The 18,320-nt window shown below is 34.8% G+C and overlaps 1 protein-coding gene and 1 pseudogene across 1 annotated transcript; one reads left to right on the forward strand and one right to left on the reverse strand.

The window, feature by feature from the left end:
- Positions 1–724: 724 nt before the first annotated feature.
- LOC132603672 (2-oxoglutarate-dependent dioxygenase AOP3-like) lies at positions 725–5,297 on the forward strand. Its single transcript, XM_060316812.1, has 3 exons — positions 725–1,259; positions 2,911–3,235; positions 4,884–5,297. The coding sequence occupies exons 1-3, from the start codon at positions 883–885 to the stop codon at positions 5,121–5,123; spliced, it is 942 nt and encodes a 313-aa protein (XP_060172795.1). The 5' UTR covers positions 725–882; the 3' UTR covers positions 5,124–5,297.
- Positions 5,298–6,126: 829 nt separating this feature from the next.
- On the reverse strand, positions 6,127–16,805 carry LOC132601680 (protein MLN51 homolog; annotated as a pseudogene).
- Positions 16,806–18,320: the final 1,515 nt, after the last annotated feature.

Below are 18,320 nucleotides of genomic sequence, written 5' to 3' on the forward strand. Positions count from 1 at the left end.
GGGATATTTTAGTGAATCAAAAAGTGAGTACAATGCTAACCTAGCAAAAGCATAAGCGTCTAAAGGACCACTTGGGAAGCCACAGAAGATTATAATTTCGTTAACATTTAGCTATGCTGTTTAATCGTATTTAAAGAATATTCCATTTCGAAAAACTCCAAGTCTTGAGAACGAAGTAGTGCCAAATTGTCACAAAATGTAGACATGCATAAAAAAATAGAAAAAAGAAATAAAGAATAAACCAAGAAAATTAATGTTGCGTAAGCGTGATATATCCTTGATGCACGCCGAATTTGTTTAAGTATCTGATTTATAAACAAATGTGAATGTTATAAGTGCATTAAGTTTTCCATTAAACGTATGAAATTTTACTAAATATTCAAGTAACTTACATGTTTGAAGTGTAGGAAAATTATTATTAATAGTCAATATATCTTATTCAGTAATTTGTGTTTTTTTTTTATTTGTAAGTTACAGAAGATATATGTTCCAAAAAATAGTTTTTTTCTCTATTTTAATCAAATGTGTGAATAAAGATATTCAATAAAAATGCTTATCTTTTTTATTAAATTTAATAAAAATGGATATATATAAACTTTTTATTTATAATTTCATTTATAATAATTACATTTTATTATACTTAATTACGGATATATCTCGGGATGTATTCAAACTTGAAGTATATTATGAGTGTGTTTGGTGTAATTAAAGACTGGGGCCTCCCTCGGGGCTAAAGTTACATGGAACGACTCTACTCATTTGTGTGTGTATATATATGTGTGTGTTTATGATTGTTGTCTACTTATAACGGGGAAGCAAAAGCAATCCTATGATTTCTATCCACTTTCATTAAAGGTAAACACTTATCCACATCAGATCTTTATGGCTGTCCAAGTAGAACCGAAACTTTCTATCATTGAGTTCACAGATGAAAATTTGATGGCTGGAACAAGCTCATGGATATCAACTTCCCGAGAAATCCGACGTGCCCTGGAAGAGTACGGCTGCTTTGCGGCGGTGTACAAGAAAGTATCGCCGGAGCTCCGGGAAGTCACGTTTGATCACTGCAAGGAGTTGTTCCAACTTCCTTTGGAAACTAAACTCCAAAATACTTCCAATGTTTTTGGGTTTGGCTATGGTGGTAATTTCCCTAACATGCCTCTTGCTGAATATTTTGGCATTGAAAATGGTACAACTCTTGATTCAACCAAGAATTTTGCTAAGCAGATGTGGCCAAACGGTAACGTCGATAAATTTTGGTAAGTACTCGCTAGCTTAATTTATGTGGTATTTTTTGTTTTTCGAGAGTCAAAAGAATACCAAATATGAAACAGATTCAAAAGAAAACCAAGTAAGATCATGGAATTTAAGAAAAGAATACCATTAGAATATGGTGGTCTTAGTATATGAAACAGATATTCATTCCTATATAAAATGAAACAGATCTAGGAAATATTTCATTTCAAAAGAATTTAAATTACATACAGTGGTGTAAAAACTGTTCCTACCTCCTTTGGTTCCAATTTTTGTTAAAGTGGATACAAAATTTAAGAAAGAATTGTAAACTTTTTAAATTTGTATTCTTATACATACCATAACTAGGGGTACATGGACCGGATTGGTTCGGATTTTTTAAACACCAAATCAAACCAATTGCATCGGATTTTAAAATTTATACACCAAACCAATAAAATTTGGGTTTTTCAACCTCGGGTTTTTCGGGGTTTTTTCGGGAATAGTCTTGATACAAAACATATAACTTTTACTTCAAATATTTCTTTAGTCCTAGTAAGATATAATTATAGAATTAAGGTGTTTCTTCAGAAAATAACACAAAATGTGAGAAGAGTGATGTCATTGTATTAAAATATTCAACAAAAGCTAATATAATCAGTTAAAATAAATATTGATAATTAACAAGCCATAAAAGAAAATGAACATAATCTAAAAATACTAAATCATGCTAAAATAAGTATTAATTACATGACAGAGAAAAAAAAAACTTAAGTTATGTATTTTTACTCTCTAAATCAATTATGCAAAACTAAAGAATAGATATCCAACATTATTGTCATTCCTAGTGGTAAATTGAATTTCTTTTGTTAGCATTAGCGTTAAGTTGGTTTTGGTTTGGACTTTATTTGAGTTACTAACATCCATAGGATATAAAACTTATTGACATTCAAAATTCTAAGTTGAATAATATGATAATAGATAAAAACTTACAAAAAAAATTTAAGAAATATTTATAAATTACATTACAAATAAATATTTTTATGTATAAAATATTTTAAAAATTGAATACATGTAATGTCAGGTTGGTTTGGTTCGGTTTGACTTTTTTTAGTTAAAACCAAACCAAACCAATTCTGGTCGGGTTTTTTTTCCAACACCAAACCACTAGTCTGATTTTTTTCTCGGTTTGATTCGTTTTTTTTGTTTACTTTGTACGCCTCTAACCATAACATTTGTGTGAACATATAGAGATTCATATTCAGCGTAAAATAAAAAAGTTTTAAAAAATAAAATATATATATAAGGCAGCCCGATGCACAAAGCATTTCGCGTTAGCAGGGTCCGGAAAAGGGGCCGCACCCCAGGGTGTGATGTAGCCAGTCTACCCTAATATAAGCATTGGTAGTTGCTTTCACGGTTCGAACCCGACAACTTTACCGTTGCTCCAAGGCTCCCCTTCAAAAAAGTTTGTATATTATTTACATATAGAAACGTGTCATCTTTTTTAGATAGACTAATAAAAAAATAGTATCACATATATTGGAACTAGTGAAGTAATTAATAATCTGTGGCCACAACATTTAGCAAGGTGTATTTAACTTGTGGATGGATTAATTAAGCTCTTTCAGTAAAAATAATTATGTAATACTTTGTTGGTTATGTTGTCTTTTGCAGTGAAGAAACCCTTTCATATTCTAAATTAATAGCTGAACTTGACGATGTGGTGATTCGAATGATGTTGGAAAACTATGGCTTAGAGAAATATTACGACCCTCTAAAACATTCGTGTATGTATTTGATGAGATTCATTAAATATCGTAGCCCAAAAATGAATGAAATAAACATAGGTCATTTGCCTCATAGAGATAAGTCATTTATGGGGATTATTGACACTAATCAAGTGGGAGGTTTGGAGATGCAAACAAGAGATGGCAAGTGGATGACTTTTCATCCTTCCTCTTATAAGACTGTCGTCTTCATAGCTGGTGAGCCGTTCACGGTAAGAATTACTCCTCCGTTCCAATTTATGTTACAGTTCTATTCGAATTTTAAGAGTTAAACAATTTTTTTTACTGCAATTTTTATATATGCTTTTTAAATTTTTTGAATTATTAATTTATAGTAATTTTTACGTAGCTTTCAACTATGTACATTTTATTCTGAAAAATTAAAAGATTCTACGTCCACATGTATGGTCAAAATTAAAAAGTTGAATCTCGAAAAGTGAAAAGTAGGGGTGTACAAAGCAAACCGACAAACCGCACCAAACCGATAATTCGAACTAAACCGAGAAAAAACCTGACTAGTGGTTTGGTTTGACTTGATTTGGTTTTAAAAAGAAAAACCCGAACACTATTGGTTTGGTTTGGTTTCAACTAAAAAAAGTCAAACCGAATCAAACTAACCCGACATTACATTTATAAGATTTCAAACATATTTTATACATAAAAATATTTATTTATAATGTAATTTATAAATATTTCTTTAACTTTTTCATAGTGTTTTGTCTTTTAACATATTATTTCAAGCTTGAAATTAGAATTTTAAATTGTCCAATAAGTTTTATAGCCCAATGATATTAGTAACTCAAATAAAACTCAACAAAAATCAAATCAATACTAATGTTAACAAAAGAAATTCATAGCTAACATTGGAATGACAATAATTTTAATATCTAGTCTTTAGATTTATATTAGTTTAGAAAGTGAAAATACATAACTTAATTTTATTTTTTTATTTAATATCTAGTCATGTAATTAATACTAATTAGTCGTTCTTATTTTAGCATGACTTAGTACTTTTAGATTATGATCATTTTATTTTATGCAATTTCATTAATTGTTTTCGTTGAATATTTTAGTACAATGTCATCTCTCATCACGTTTTGTGTTATTTTTTTAATAAATATCTTTATTAGATAGTCGTATCTTAGTAGGATTAAAGAAATATTTGAAGTACAAATTATATGTTTTGTATGAAGAATTTACCTGAAAAAAACCCGAAAACCCCGAGTAACCCGTAAAAACCGAGAAAACCCGACTTTTGTTGGTTTGGTTTGGTCTTTAAAAAATCCGAACCAACTCGGTCCATGTACACCCCTAGTGAAAAGTATCACATAAATTAAGACAAAGAGAGTACTAACTTTACCTAGCCAAGATAAGTGAGGTATGTTTGGTATATACAGGTCATTCTTAAAAAAAGATTAAAAATTATTTTCTGATATTGGTACGACAAGTCATTGAAAAAAAAAAAAAAAAAAAAAGGTTGATCAAAAGGTGAAAAATATGAGTTTAGCCAAACCCAATATTTTTTGGTTCAGTTCTTGTTTATGTGTTAATATCTACGTCCAAATATTAAATCATGACCAGTGGCTTCAGTCCTTCAATTGTATCCCGAACTCACAAAATTTAAATTTTGAATCCGTCTCTAAAAATAACTTCCTTGTGAGCTGAAATCATTTTCCTTATGATTATCTTTTAAATTTTAACTTCATATTCCTTGCTCCAACTAACACTTTATTTATTATTGTTGGTGGTGTGGTGGTGGTGTTGTTATTGTTGTTGTATATACAGGAAATAATTTTCTACTCACCAACGAAAATAAATTAAAACAAAACCATAGCTAAGTTAAAATTTTACTGATGATAGGCATGGAGCAATGGTAGGGTGTATGCTCCGATACATCGAGTGATTATGAAAGGAGCTGAAGATAAATATTCACTGGCATTATTCTCCTTTATGAAAGGGACTGTGAAAGTACCAGAGGAGCTGATTGATGAAGAGAATCCACAACATTTCAAGTCATTTGATCACTTTCAATTTTTGAAATATTGTGCAACAGATGGCTTGAAAGAGAAAAATCATATCAAAGCCTATTGTGGTGTTTGAGCCTTTGCATATGCTTGAATATTTATGATACAGCACTTCATTTTAAGTTGTTCTTGTAATTTCGCGGTGTTTTCTACCTTCTACTTTCAACTTCGTTAAACTATGTAAAAACGTGGGCATATAGTACTAGATATGTCTGTATACATAAATAAAATAAAATTGAGTGTTTTGGTCTTTCTTGTCCTATTTTACGTGATTTTTAGTTATTAAGGAGTAGATAATCTCCTTGAATTAGTGGTATGTATTCCTAAAAGAGCAAGAAGCTATGAAGGGACAAAATTGCTTAACTAGTTTTCAGGTAGTTAGAATTTGTTTTCTCAATCAGTCACTGCAAATATTTCAAAGTTGTGCGTAAAGCAAAGCATCAATCTCAGATATTCTTCATTAGGAACTTAAAGACCCCTGCTTTAAGTTTGGTCCGAAACAAATAAGTCATTTTCTGGCAATCAAACACGAAGAAATATTTTCCTTCAAAAAATATCTCCATTGGAAATGGAAAAGTGGCATCCTTCACTTTGAAATAGTTTCTAAATCTAAATTTTATAGAGTGTTGGATAATGATGCAGTTTCCCCTGAAAAATATTTTCCATCATTACGGAACACTGACTCATTTTATACTTGGATTCAAGTTCCATGCACTAACTGTGTAAAATATTTTTACACTACCAATGCAATTTAATTGGCTATAGCATATTAACATATTAAACTTGCTATAAAAAATCTGTAAGTTAACCTGACGTTCTAATGCATAAAACTTAAACTGAATCTTGTAAACCGGGGAACAAAACAGGGAGCAACGTAACATATTTTGGGATGAAACTAGTACTAGGAATTACAACTAACACGATGAGTTATTTAAATATAGTTCAAAGTTTTCAAAAAGGATACACGCTGCACACCGAAAATTTCCAATGTTGTTGCCCCAAACGCTCCGAATAGACAGTAATTCTATTAGCAAGAACCATTATTAACTCCACCATTGCATCAATTAGGAATCAAAACAAAGTCTTAAGAGAAAATTTATCATTCAACGTATGAGCAAGCTATGCTCTTCTGACCAATATAACAAAATCCAAACCCTGAAAGTATTCACCAAATGACTAGCAGTAATAACATTAATTAAAGCTGCTAACAGAAAACTCGGAAAGATCAGATGACGTACATTTAGAAGAGAAACGCATATACTATAGCAGCTGTGCAACTTCTGGACCCTTCACGACATTATCCTCATGATCATATGCCGATGCTGAGTGACAATTCTGTCTTCCTGCAATGAAAGGAAAACCATGCCACAAGAACCTGCGTCAAATATATATTTTAAAACTACTAATCACTCATCTATTTAGATAAGCAATACCCAAAGTACGAAGTTTAGAAATTTGTAATGCTACCACATATTTAAACAGATAACTACCACCCGTCAAGCTGCAGAGTATCTTCTAAAGTGGAGCAGCATGAGCAGGCAATTGTCATGCAAACCTGGGATCACAAAATCCAGAATCAGAATCGTATAACAGGTTACAGGTTCAAGAAATGAAAAACTGAAGTTGTGGGAATTATATGTAAAATAGAATACTCTTGATACAACGCCCATTTAAAGCTAGACCAAAAAAACGTCACATGAAATTTATTAAGCCAATAAGAGTGCCTTTTTTTTAATTAAAATTTTCTTGCTTACGTCATTTTTAGGAGAACAAGGAAATTTGCAGCAGTAATGCAGACCCTTTTTATTTATCAAGGCAGTCATGTAGATCCCTTTAAGGATGATATTTTCTGGAAATTTCAAAATGCTGGATCATTTGGCAAAAAAAAACAAAGAACAAGAAAATCGATCAGATTGAAATCTGGAAGCAAAAATCGTTACCTAAAGCAGGCAGACCTAATACATGAGAGGTCCACATGCTTCCAGATCAACATTTGGAGAAAACGAAGGGCCAGGGAGAAGAGCAGCATCACCACAAGCTTCTTTAAGAGATTTGCAACATCCAACTAGCGATGGAATATTCAACTGTAAATTTTGACCTTAATCTGCTTATTCAAACTGCTTCAACCAATGTAACTATCTCATTGGTCAAACTTCATTTCCGTATATCTGCACAGAAAATTGAAGGAACTCAACATTCTAATTGAAGCCAATGGAAGATGGTTATATAAAAACAGCAGTTCGACAAAGAAACTGGAAATATGATTATCTCATTTGAGCAATACAAAATGCAGCTTGCCTGCGAGGATTCTTCTGTCGCAGTCTGAAGTCATCAGTTGTGAGCTCTGGTAAAGAAATAGAGGCAGACAAGATCAATAACATACAAGGAAATTTTCATGGCACAAGCTTCGCAAAAACCAATTGAACAAATTAACAAGGATGGGTATATCTTACCAGGCGTCTGTTGGGGCTTCAGTTCACTATCTGGCTTGCTTGTATTATTCTCTTTGCTGCATACAGGAAGTACTGTTAAGTTCCTTTACAACTTAATAGGTCTATAATCAAACACTGCTTTGAACATCTATAGCTGCAATACTTCAAAGAACCGAGAAATCGCTCTAAAGAATGTTGAAATTAAAAAAAAAAAAAAATTACTAGTACATAAAGATGCTGAATCATATACAGATAACTATCAGTGCAAGAACATGGAACAAGAACTCTCTTCAAGATAACACACTCCTGACACAAAAGATTCACTCAGATTTTCAAAAAGTAATGGTTAAACCGATAATAGATCCCTTGAAAACTTGGAATTGCAATCACAGATTTCCCAATTTCTTTTGGGTGCACAAACAGAAACAAGCTTGGCCTTTAAATTAAATGCTATGATTGGGTCACTTTTTTCCACTTTGTCCTGACTCCTTGTATTCTATTGATGAAACTTCATGCAAAAGTTATGATAAAAGTTAAAGAGTCATGTTAAATTGAAAAACAAGATACTGACGAATATGAGCAAAAAAAAAAAACAAGAGAAAACGCAAAGGAACAAGAATAACTGCATTGACCAAGAGTATGACATATATGCCATCAGAAAGAAACACAACGAAATCAGAATATCATGACAATCTGCAAAGCATTCTACTTACATTGGAGCAGCACCGAGAGATGATATCTTCCCACTAGGGCGAGGATGATAAGCACCATCTGCAGGAATATATGGTGAACAGTATGGTGTGCCTAGTGCTCCAGCAGCACCAGCTAAAACTGGCAACCTGAGAAATTCCGACCAATATTATCTAGTGACACCCAGTTACGCAAACTAATAAAGCCGTATCTAAGATCAGAAGAGGGCAGGAATTTTATTATATCCAATAATTCAGAGAAAAGATCCTACACACCACACAGCTGTCATTCACCCCCACAAAAATGTGAAGCATCAGACTAAACAACCTATGTGGTAAAATCTCCAAACACTACACAGCAAATACTTCTTTTCTGTTTTTTCCTCTTTTTTTTTTTGGGGGGGGGGGGGGGGGGTGGGTGGGGGGGGGCTGCTTTATGGTTAGCATCAGATTAGCTAAAGATAACCTCACCATGTCATTTTGGAATTGCCTAGCCCATCTGGTTGACCAACATATCCCGGGAAAGCCATGCCAACAGCAGGAACTCCAACGCCACCGGGGTGCTGGCCTCCAAATTGCATGACTGCAAATCCCATTACAGAAAAGAATACTTCCTTAAAAGTACAAATATCATTCTACTACAAGAAGCGATACGATAACCAGTTTATAACACTTACCGGACTTGATATTACCAGAGCATCACTTATGGAAGAGAAAACCTAGCTACTAAACAAAACAAGAGAAGGCATACAGAAATAACATGATGCATGAACCATTCCAAGGGGCAAAGCAAACTTTAAAGAAGTTTGTCTAAACAAGATCACTACTGGACAAGTATGCTTAAGAGAGCCTGTTTCAGAACAAGACCCAATTTTTTCCGTCTTTTTGTATATATTGATGCCAGCTATAAAAGGGCTACCTGGCAGAAAGGATGGAGCCCCAGAAAAGTTCTGATTACTGTGACCACTACCCATGTTTCCAGGTGCACCCCCAATTTGAGCCCCATATCCCCTTCCAGGACCCTGAAGACTGCCTTTCCCTTTTGCAGCCATAGAACTCGTTAATTTAGTGGACTCTGATGAAGATTCAAGCTCTCCAGGTTCACAGGTATTCATAGGTTGTGCTGTTTTGTGGGGAGATGAAACTTGAGATCCATTACCCGGTTGCTGTACTAACTGCTGACCAGTTACTTGCAGAAAAGGTTGCCCTCGACTTTGACCAGAATATCGCTGGGCAGGGTGGAGCTGGTTTGGCAGAGAAACACTGTTGACTTGGTTATTGGGTACAGGAGATTGATAATTCCTATGTGGTGATGCATTAAATCCTCTTCCTTGGCCTCTCAATGCCTGGGAATGAGTAGACTTTATTGATGATGACAACCCCAGTGGCAACTGCAAACTGGATGAAGGCATCCCAGCAACTGCAGGAATAGAATCATGAATATTAAGCTTGTTTATGCCAAGGGAATCATTTGGATCCTTCCGGAATATTGCAGTTGATTGTGCAGAAGCGGTACTTTCGCCCGAAAGAGAAGACTGAACAATGCAGCTACTTGTCTCAGTTTGCATTTTCCTCGTCTGTTATTGTAGTCTCTTTACTGGAAGAGCTAGTGGGATAAAATGGAGGAGAAGCATAATTCAAACTTGACATAGACCTTTGCTTTGCAGCTGTAACTGCATCTTTTTCTAAATCTGATACAGGAGCAGATGCTTTATTTGTGCTATTAAGTGAGGGTTTGCCAACATACTGACCAGATCTGAAAAATTAGATTTGACAAGAAATTGAAAAAGATCCTTCACAAGGAAAAGAGGAGAATAATAGTGGAATTGAAACTTACTGGTTGTTTAGTGGAGGAGGTGTATCAATGTTGTCCTTAAAAGATGGTCTGTACCTCCTTGGCCCCCAACCTCTGATAGCTTCTGAAAGATGCCAACTTAATTTAAAAAAATGCACCAGCCCCCCTTCTCCTCCTCCCACCCCTTCGCAGCCCCACCCTCGCCCCCCCCCCCCCCCCCTCCCCCACTAAAAAAACAATTTTAATGAAAATTTTTGATAGGTTTTATTTGCTTTTTCACGAGCACCCCCTCCCCACTACCCTGGCCCAATTTTAAAAAAAAAAATTAAAAAATAAAATAATTTCTTTATTTGTTTTTTCACCCCCTCCTCCTCCTAACCCTCGCCCCGTGCAATCACCCCCTCCCCACCCCCAAAATTTTCTTTTAAAAAAAAAAGTTTTGATTTTTTTTTTACCAGTCCCCACTCTTCTTCCTTCCACCCCTCACCCACCCCACCCCTCGCCCCTCGCCCCCCCCCCCCCCCCCAATTTTTTTTTTTAAAGTTTTATTATTTTATTTGATTTTTCACCAGCAACCCCCCTCCCTCCCCCCCCCCACCCCCACACCCACACCCCCACCCCCAAAAAAAATTGATTTTTTTTACCGGTCCCCACTCCTCCTCCTCCCACCCCCACCCCCTCCCCCCACAAAAAAAATTGAAAAGTTTTTCTTTTTGTTTTTTTTCACCCCTCACCCTTCCAAAAAAAAAAATGTTTTAAAAAAAGAAGTATTGAAATTTTTTTGCACCACCAACCCCCAAAAAACAAATCTTGAAAAGAAGTTTTAAATTATTTTTTTTGGTTTCTTACTTCCCCCACCCACCCCAAAAAAAAATTAATTTTGTTTTAAAGAAAAGTATTGGAAAGTTTTTCTTTTTGGTTTTTTGCCCCCCCCCCCCCCCCCACCCCATCCCCCTCCAAAACAAATCTTGAAAGGAATTTTTTTTTTTTTTGGTTTAGGAAAAGTTTGTAGTGAATAGATGGTTTTTCTATTGTTGTCTGGTATGGTTCAGGGTTTAGGAAAATATATCCAACAGATAGTTTTTTTGTTCTTGTCCTGGTATTTATCTGATTCCATTTGTAGAAGATAACCAACAAATTTGTAGTTATTGCAACAAGTTCTACACTTTTTGCAACAAGTAGACAATCTGTTGCAACGACTCACTAATCTGTTGGACATAACTTCAGTTATTTGCTTCTGTTTGTAAAAGATATCTAATAGATTTTTAGTTGTCGCAACAAGTTCTACACTTGTTGTAACAAGTAGACAATCTGTTGCAACAACTACAAATTTGTTGGACATAGCTTCAGTTAATTAGTTTTTTTTTGTAGAAGATATCCTATAGATTTGTAGTTGTTGCAACAAGTTCTACACTTGTTGCAACAAGTAGACAATCTGTTGCAACAACTACAAATCTGTTGGACATAGCTTCAGTTATTTAGTTTTTTTGTAGAAGATATCCTACAGATTTGTAGTTGTTGCAACAAGCTCTACACTTGTTGCAACAAGTAGACAATCTGTTACAACAACTACAAATCTGTTGGACATAGCTTCAGTTATTTGGTTCTGTTGGTAGAAGATATCCAACAGATTTGTAGTTATTGCAACAAGTTCTACACTTGTTACAATAAGTAGACAATCTGTTGCAACAACTACAAATCTGTTGGACATAGCTTCAGTTATTTGGTTCTGTTTGTAGAAGATATCCAACAGATTTGTAGTTGTTGCAACAATTTCTACACGTGTTGCAATAAGTAGACAATTTATTTATGAATCAACAAATGTTGAGGAAAGATATAGTCAAATTGAACAGCCAAATTGACAATCAATCCTTAGAAAGAGATAAAGAACAGAGCAAAGAAGCAGTAGATACAAATGAAGAAAGTGAAGAAGAACTAGAAGATAAAGAAACTGATGATGGAAATAAAGGAGATGGAGTAGAACAAGGAAATCTGCTACACCTTGGAAGGCAGTTGTTGAACAAATTATTACTTAAGTTGTGGTATTTGGAGCCAAGGTTGTTGTTGAACAATTTCTGTGTGTTTTTTTTTTTTTTTTTTTTGTCCCTTATGTTATTTGTGAATGATGTTTATGAAATTATTTATTTTGATTAGTTGTGGTATTTGCAACCAAGGTGGCTGTTGAACAATTTCTGTTTACGAACTTATTTATTTTGCTTACTAATTATTGCAACAGATGCATGCAGTTGTTGAAGAGGTTGCAATAAGTTACTAACTTGTTTTAACAAGTTACTAATCTGTTTCAACAAGTTACTAATCTTTTTAAACAAGTTAATTAGTTGTTGCAACAAATTATTCACCTTGTTGGAAAAAATCAAACAATGGCTTAAATTATTGCAAAGACTAAAAAATTTGTCGCAACATATGAATTAATTGTTGCAACAGATCATACACTTGTTGAAGAAGTTGCAACAAGTTATTAATCTGTTTCAACAGATGGATCAGATGTTTAAGCAAGTTGCTTAGTTGCTGCAACAAATTTGAATTATTGCAACAACTTCCTTATATGTTGTAGCAGATATCTCATATGTTGCAACAACTTACTTATATGTTGCAGCAGGTATCTCATATGTTGCAACAACTTACTTATATGTTGCAGCAGGTATCTCATATGTTGCAACAACTTACTCATATGTTGCAGCAGGTATCTCATATGTTGCAACAACTCCTCTATTGTTGCAACATATTCACGATATTGATCACATTGAACTCCTTTATTTATACTGAATAACATTGAATTCATTTGTTTATCACTAAATATGGTTGAATTAAGTACTTCACATCAAAACACTCTAATGATCACTCGATTTAGGAAGAATACACTTAGAATTGCCCATCTAATCCATGAAATTACATGAAATTACTATCTAATCCATTAAGGATATATATATATATATATATATATATATATATATATTCATCACTAAATACCATTTATTTCCTTTATTTAACACTAAATATGGGTGAATCAAGTAGCTTGCATCAAATTACTCTAATGATCACTCGATTTAGTGCATACTGACTTAGTAGATCATCTTTCCTGACTCAAAATACATCAAATTGATTAAGTATTATACATTGATCACTAGATATCGTTGATTTCCTTTGTTTATCACTAAATATGTGTGAATTAAGTAGTTCACATCAATTCACTCTAATGATAACTTGATTTAGTGCATACTGACTTAGTATATCATATTTCCTGACTCAAAATACATCAATTTGATTAAGTATATACACTGATCACTAAATATCGTTGATTTCCTTTGTTTATCATTAACTATGGGTGATTCAAGTAGTTTACAGTGCATACTGACTTAGTAGATCATCTTTCTTGACTCAAAATACCATCAAATTGATTAAGTATTATATATTAATCACTAAATATCATTGATTTCATTTGTTTATCACTAAATATGGGTGAATCAAGTAGTTGATATCAATTCACTCTAATGATCATTGGATTTAATGCATACTGACTTAGTAGATCATCTTTCCTGACTCAAAATACCATCAAATTGATTAAGTATTATAAATTGATCACTACATATCGTTGATTTCCTTTGTTTATCACTAAATATCATTGATTTCCCTTTGTTGATCACTAAATATGGGTGAATCAAGTAGTATCTGTTGCAACTACTATAATATATGTTGCAGCAAGTGTAGTATCTGTTGCAGCAAGTAACATAGTTGTTGAACAAGTACTTACTCTTGTTGGATAAACACAATAAGTTACCCAGTTTCTGCAACAAGTCACTCCACTTGTTGGAAAAACCCCAAAATGCAACTTAGTTGCTGCAACAAGGTCTGTCAGTGGTTGCAACAGATTGCTTACTTGGTGAAAATCTTTTAGCAGTTGGATAAAACCCAACAAGATACTAGTTGGATAAAACCCAACAAGATACTAGTTGTTGCAATGAGTCCTATTACTTGTTGGATAAAACACAACAAGTTACAGATCTGTTGCAACAGATTCATTAGTTGTTGGAAATTGTTCAGCAATTTATTAACAAGAATACACACATTTGTGATTGAACACGATCAACATATCATATAAACTAAGTTCACAAACACCAAGAACAGAAATTATCATTCTAAAAAAGAACAACATTAAAATGTCATAAAGTTCCAACAAATAACTATTATTACAACATAGTGCAATTAACAACTATGGAGCATTTCGGTTTGGACATGTTGTTTTTTGTGCCAACTGTTTTGCATAAGGAGCATTTGTTTTTTCTCGTTCGCAATGATTCCCCGATTCCACACCTCCTCTTTGTCCACCTTTTTCCGGGTTTGCTAGGATCAACATATGGAGGAGGTATCTCTCTCTCTAATTCAAAACTTCTTTTCAAGATTTTTTTTTTTTGGTGGGGTGCTGCAAAAAACAAAAAACAAAAATTTTCAATTTTTTTTAAAACAATTTGTTTTTGGGGTGGGTGGGTGGAGTAAGAAACCAAAGAAAAAAAAAAATTCTTTTCAATTTTTTTTTTGCGGGGGAGGGGTGGGGTGGGGGTGGTGCAAAAAACCAAAAATAAAAACTTTTCAAAACTTTTTTAAAAAAATAAAATTAATTTTTTTGGGAGGTAGGGGGTGGGAGCGAGGGGGAGAGGGATGGTGCCAAAAACTAAAAACAAAAACTTTTCAAAAATGTTTTTTTAAATTTTTTTTTTGGTGGGGGTGGGGGCTGGGGGCAGGGGGTGGGGGTGGTGCAAAAAAAAATACTTTTAAAAATCTTTTTTTTAAATCTTTTTTTTGGTGGGGGTAGGGGTGGGGACCATAGGGGGCGTGGTGGGGGGATGGGGCAGGGGGTGGGGATTGTACAAAAAAACAAAAAAAAAACTTTTAAAAATCTTTTTTAAAAAAACATTTTTTTGGTGGGGGGTGGGGGGCAAGGGAGGAGGCATGGTCGGGGGCTGGGGGTAGGGGTGGGGTTGGTGCAAAAAAACAAAAAAAAAACTTTTCAAAATATTTTTCGAAAAAACATTTTTTTTGTTGGGGGTGGGGGCAAGGGCGGGGGGCGGGGTGGGGGTGGGGGCAAGGAGGGGGTGGGGGCGAGGGACAAAGTGTTAAAAATAAAACATGAGGGCAAAGTGATAAAAATAAAGTTGAGGGTCAAAGTGTCAAAAACAAAACTATTGGGCAAGCTCAAAATCCCTTAATCACTAATCAAAAATCATCACCTCTACTCAATAATTAAAACTTGAATCACCTCCCCTCAATTTTAAAACTTAAAGGTCACTTATATTTAAATGCCCCGTGTTTGTTGTTATTTTACACTTCACTTAACCGAAGGCTTAGGGCTTAGGGCGTGGGCGTGGGCGTGGGCGTGGGAAGTGAGGATAGTGTCGTCACTGGTTAGTCGTGAGCTAAAGTGTGTGTAGAGGGAAAAAGGTGAGACTCGGTTGTATTTGTTGGGTTCTTCGCGACACTGCTAAGGGCTTGTTTGGTTTAAAGACAAATTAAGCAAGTAGTGAAGTATGAATCAATACGGGTTTTTTATACACTAGGTTAATCGGGGCAAAATAATCACCCGTTTTAGCCCATAATTGAATTGTTACCCGATTTAGCCATCATCAACTCATTCGTTCCAACCTCCCCTCACGATATTCGCTGCCACACATTTCGCCACCGTGTCCATATCGTCGGCGACTTGCTAAGCTTTGTTCGTCTTTTACATCCCTCTGTTTCACGTCTGTGACCTCGACTCTATCACTCACCTTTCTGGCGGCGATTTTACGGGGCTAAAGCGTGATGTCGGCAATGCAATAATACTTCTGCATCTGAAGAGAATTGGGATCCAATTCAACCTCTGGCGATGTATGGAGGCGAAAACTTATTCATACTCCCCGCATCTGAAGAATTAGGATCCAATTAAATCTCTGGATGATGTATGGTGGTGAAAATCAATTCACACTTCGATTGGCCGCCTTCCAGCTGAGTGATATGATTACAAAGCACATCAATGATCGCATTTTGACCGATTTCGGATGGAGTTTCCTAGTTTAAGTTCGTAGGGGATCAAAACCAATTTTTGTATAATTTTATATAATAGTGTAAAAGTGTTATAAACATCTCTTATACACTATTATACACTTTTTTATACAAGATTGATACATTGTCTACAGTAGGTGTATAAAGTTGTATAATGTTATTATCGTGAAAAATTGGCTATGCGAGTGTAAATTAAAAATATGGCTAAAAGGATGTAATATTTTATATTGAATTATACATTATTGAAATTATCCCAATTAATAATGTAGGAATTGTAATGAAAAAAATTGAAGAATAATCACTTTTAAATTGTTTGTTACTCGTCAGTCTCAAATTATTTGTACTTTCTAAAAGTACTTAATTTCAAACCATTTGTCATTTTTGAAGTTAAATACAAAATTCATTAGTTTTTCACATTTTACCATTAGTAGTAATTGTTCTTGAAAACTACAAAACATCTCAATTATGCTAAGATGACACAACAACAATAACATACCCAGTGAAATCCCACAATGTGGGGTCTGGGGAGGGTAAAGTGTACGCAGACCTTACCCCTACGCTTAGAAGGTAAGGAGGATGTTTCTGAAAGACCCTTGGCTTAACTGAAAGCATGACAAAAAAGGTTAGATAAGGACAAGCATATCAAAGCAATATAAAAATGAAAAGTAATGAAAGCGAGAAAGTCATGATAAAACAGTCTGAAAAGAAAGGAGCAGTTAGCTTGTCACGACCCAACCGGAGGGCCATGACGGGCACCCGGAGCTAACCCACCGGGTACCTCTCATCGTACTTCCACAATTCTATCTAGGTGAGCCACATGGCCTATTCATAATCTCTATGCATTAATAACACAATTTCCATCGAGCTAAGACACTTTTATACCAACATCAACAACTATGCCCATATATTCACAAGCCGACAAGGCTATCAAAATGATATACAAAAATGTGAGCCGACAAGGCTAAAAGACATCTAGCTATATACAATTGTCTACGAGCCTTTAGAAAGAGTAAGTATCATCATAACGACGGGACAGGGCCCCGCCATGCCCATATATGTACACAAAATAATAGTACCAACAGCTACAGCTCTGAATCAAATGGAGCTCCTCTAAGCAGTCTCTGAATAAGCAGCCTAAGGGTCGAGTCTGTCTCCCTGTCCACCTGCAGGCACGACGCAGCGTCCACAAATAAAAGGACGTCAGTACGAACAATGTACTGAATATGTAAGGCATAAGCAATAACATGATAAAAGCATGAATGATAACATGAGATAGAAGAGCCATGCGATATAAGAGCCATTTGTACCTCTTGAGATATTCATCATATTTACTTACCTCTTTCTTTAAAGAAGACTTTCCATACATATACATATACATACATGTATGAATAGCATTACCCTTACAGCATACCTGGCCTTAATGGGACTCGGTGTGTAACATACCCAGCCATAGTAGGACTCGGTGTGAAGCATACCCGGCCACAATGGGACTCGGTGTTATTCATACCCAACTGATCGGTGGTGTGCACAATGGATATCATACCCGGCCATATAGGACTCGGTGTTAAGCATACCCGGCCACAAAGGGACTTGGTGTTACAACATAGCTATATATATATATAGAATTACATAAGTAAAAGCAACATCGTCATCATCATTTTCACTATATCTTTCCTTAGAGGAATCAACTATTATAGGATGGAATCAATGACATCATGAAAGTATCAAGAACTATAAGCTTTGGTGATTCTAAGAGTGAAATCATCATGGAAGACATTATGGATTGCACGTAAAGGCATACAGCAATGGGATCATGCCTTAAGAAAGAAGTCTTAGCCTTACATACCTTTATGTCTTCTTAACTACTTAACTTTTACCTCCAAAGCCCGAGAAATCTACATTTAAGAGGGTTCATACTAAGGTTAGGCCTCAAAGACACCCTTAAGTTCAAACTAGTATAATTCGTAAGCTAGCGAAAATTGGGCAGCATTTCCCCTATTTCATCTACCTCTACCAAATTCCAAAACAACTCCCAACAACAATGACATTATTAACAATACCATAATCAAGAGACTTCATTCAAGTTAAACATCATCTAATCCCCAAAAACTCATTTTCAAGATCACTCATTACAATAGCTACAATACAACACCATATATACTTATGTACAATACTTCCTCAACATCATTAGTATCACCCACAACAAGATTATACTCATAACATGCCAAGAATTACAATTCAATTTAACCTATAGCTCATGATATCTTCAAGTTCATACTTGAACTCTATTTTCACTTTTC

This window comes from Lycium barbarum, chromosome 7, assembly GCF_019175385.1.
Source record: "Lycium barbarum isolate Lr01 chromosome 7, ASM1917538v2, whole genome shotgun sequence".
Classification (NCBI taxonomy): Eukaryota; Viridiplantae; Streptophyta; class Magnoliopsida; order Solanales; family Solanaceae; genus Lycium; species Lycium barbarum.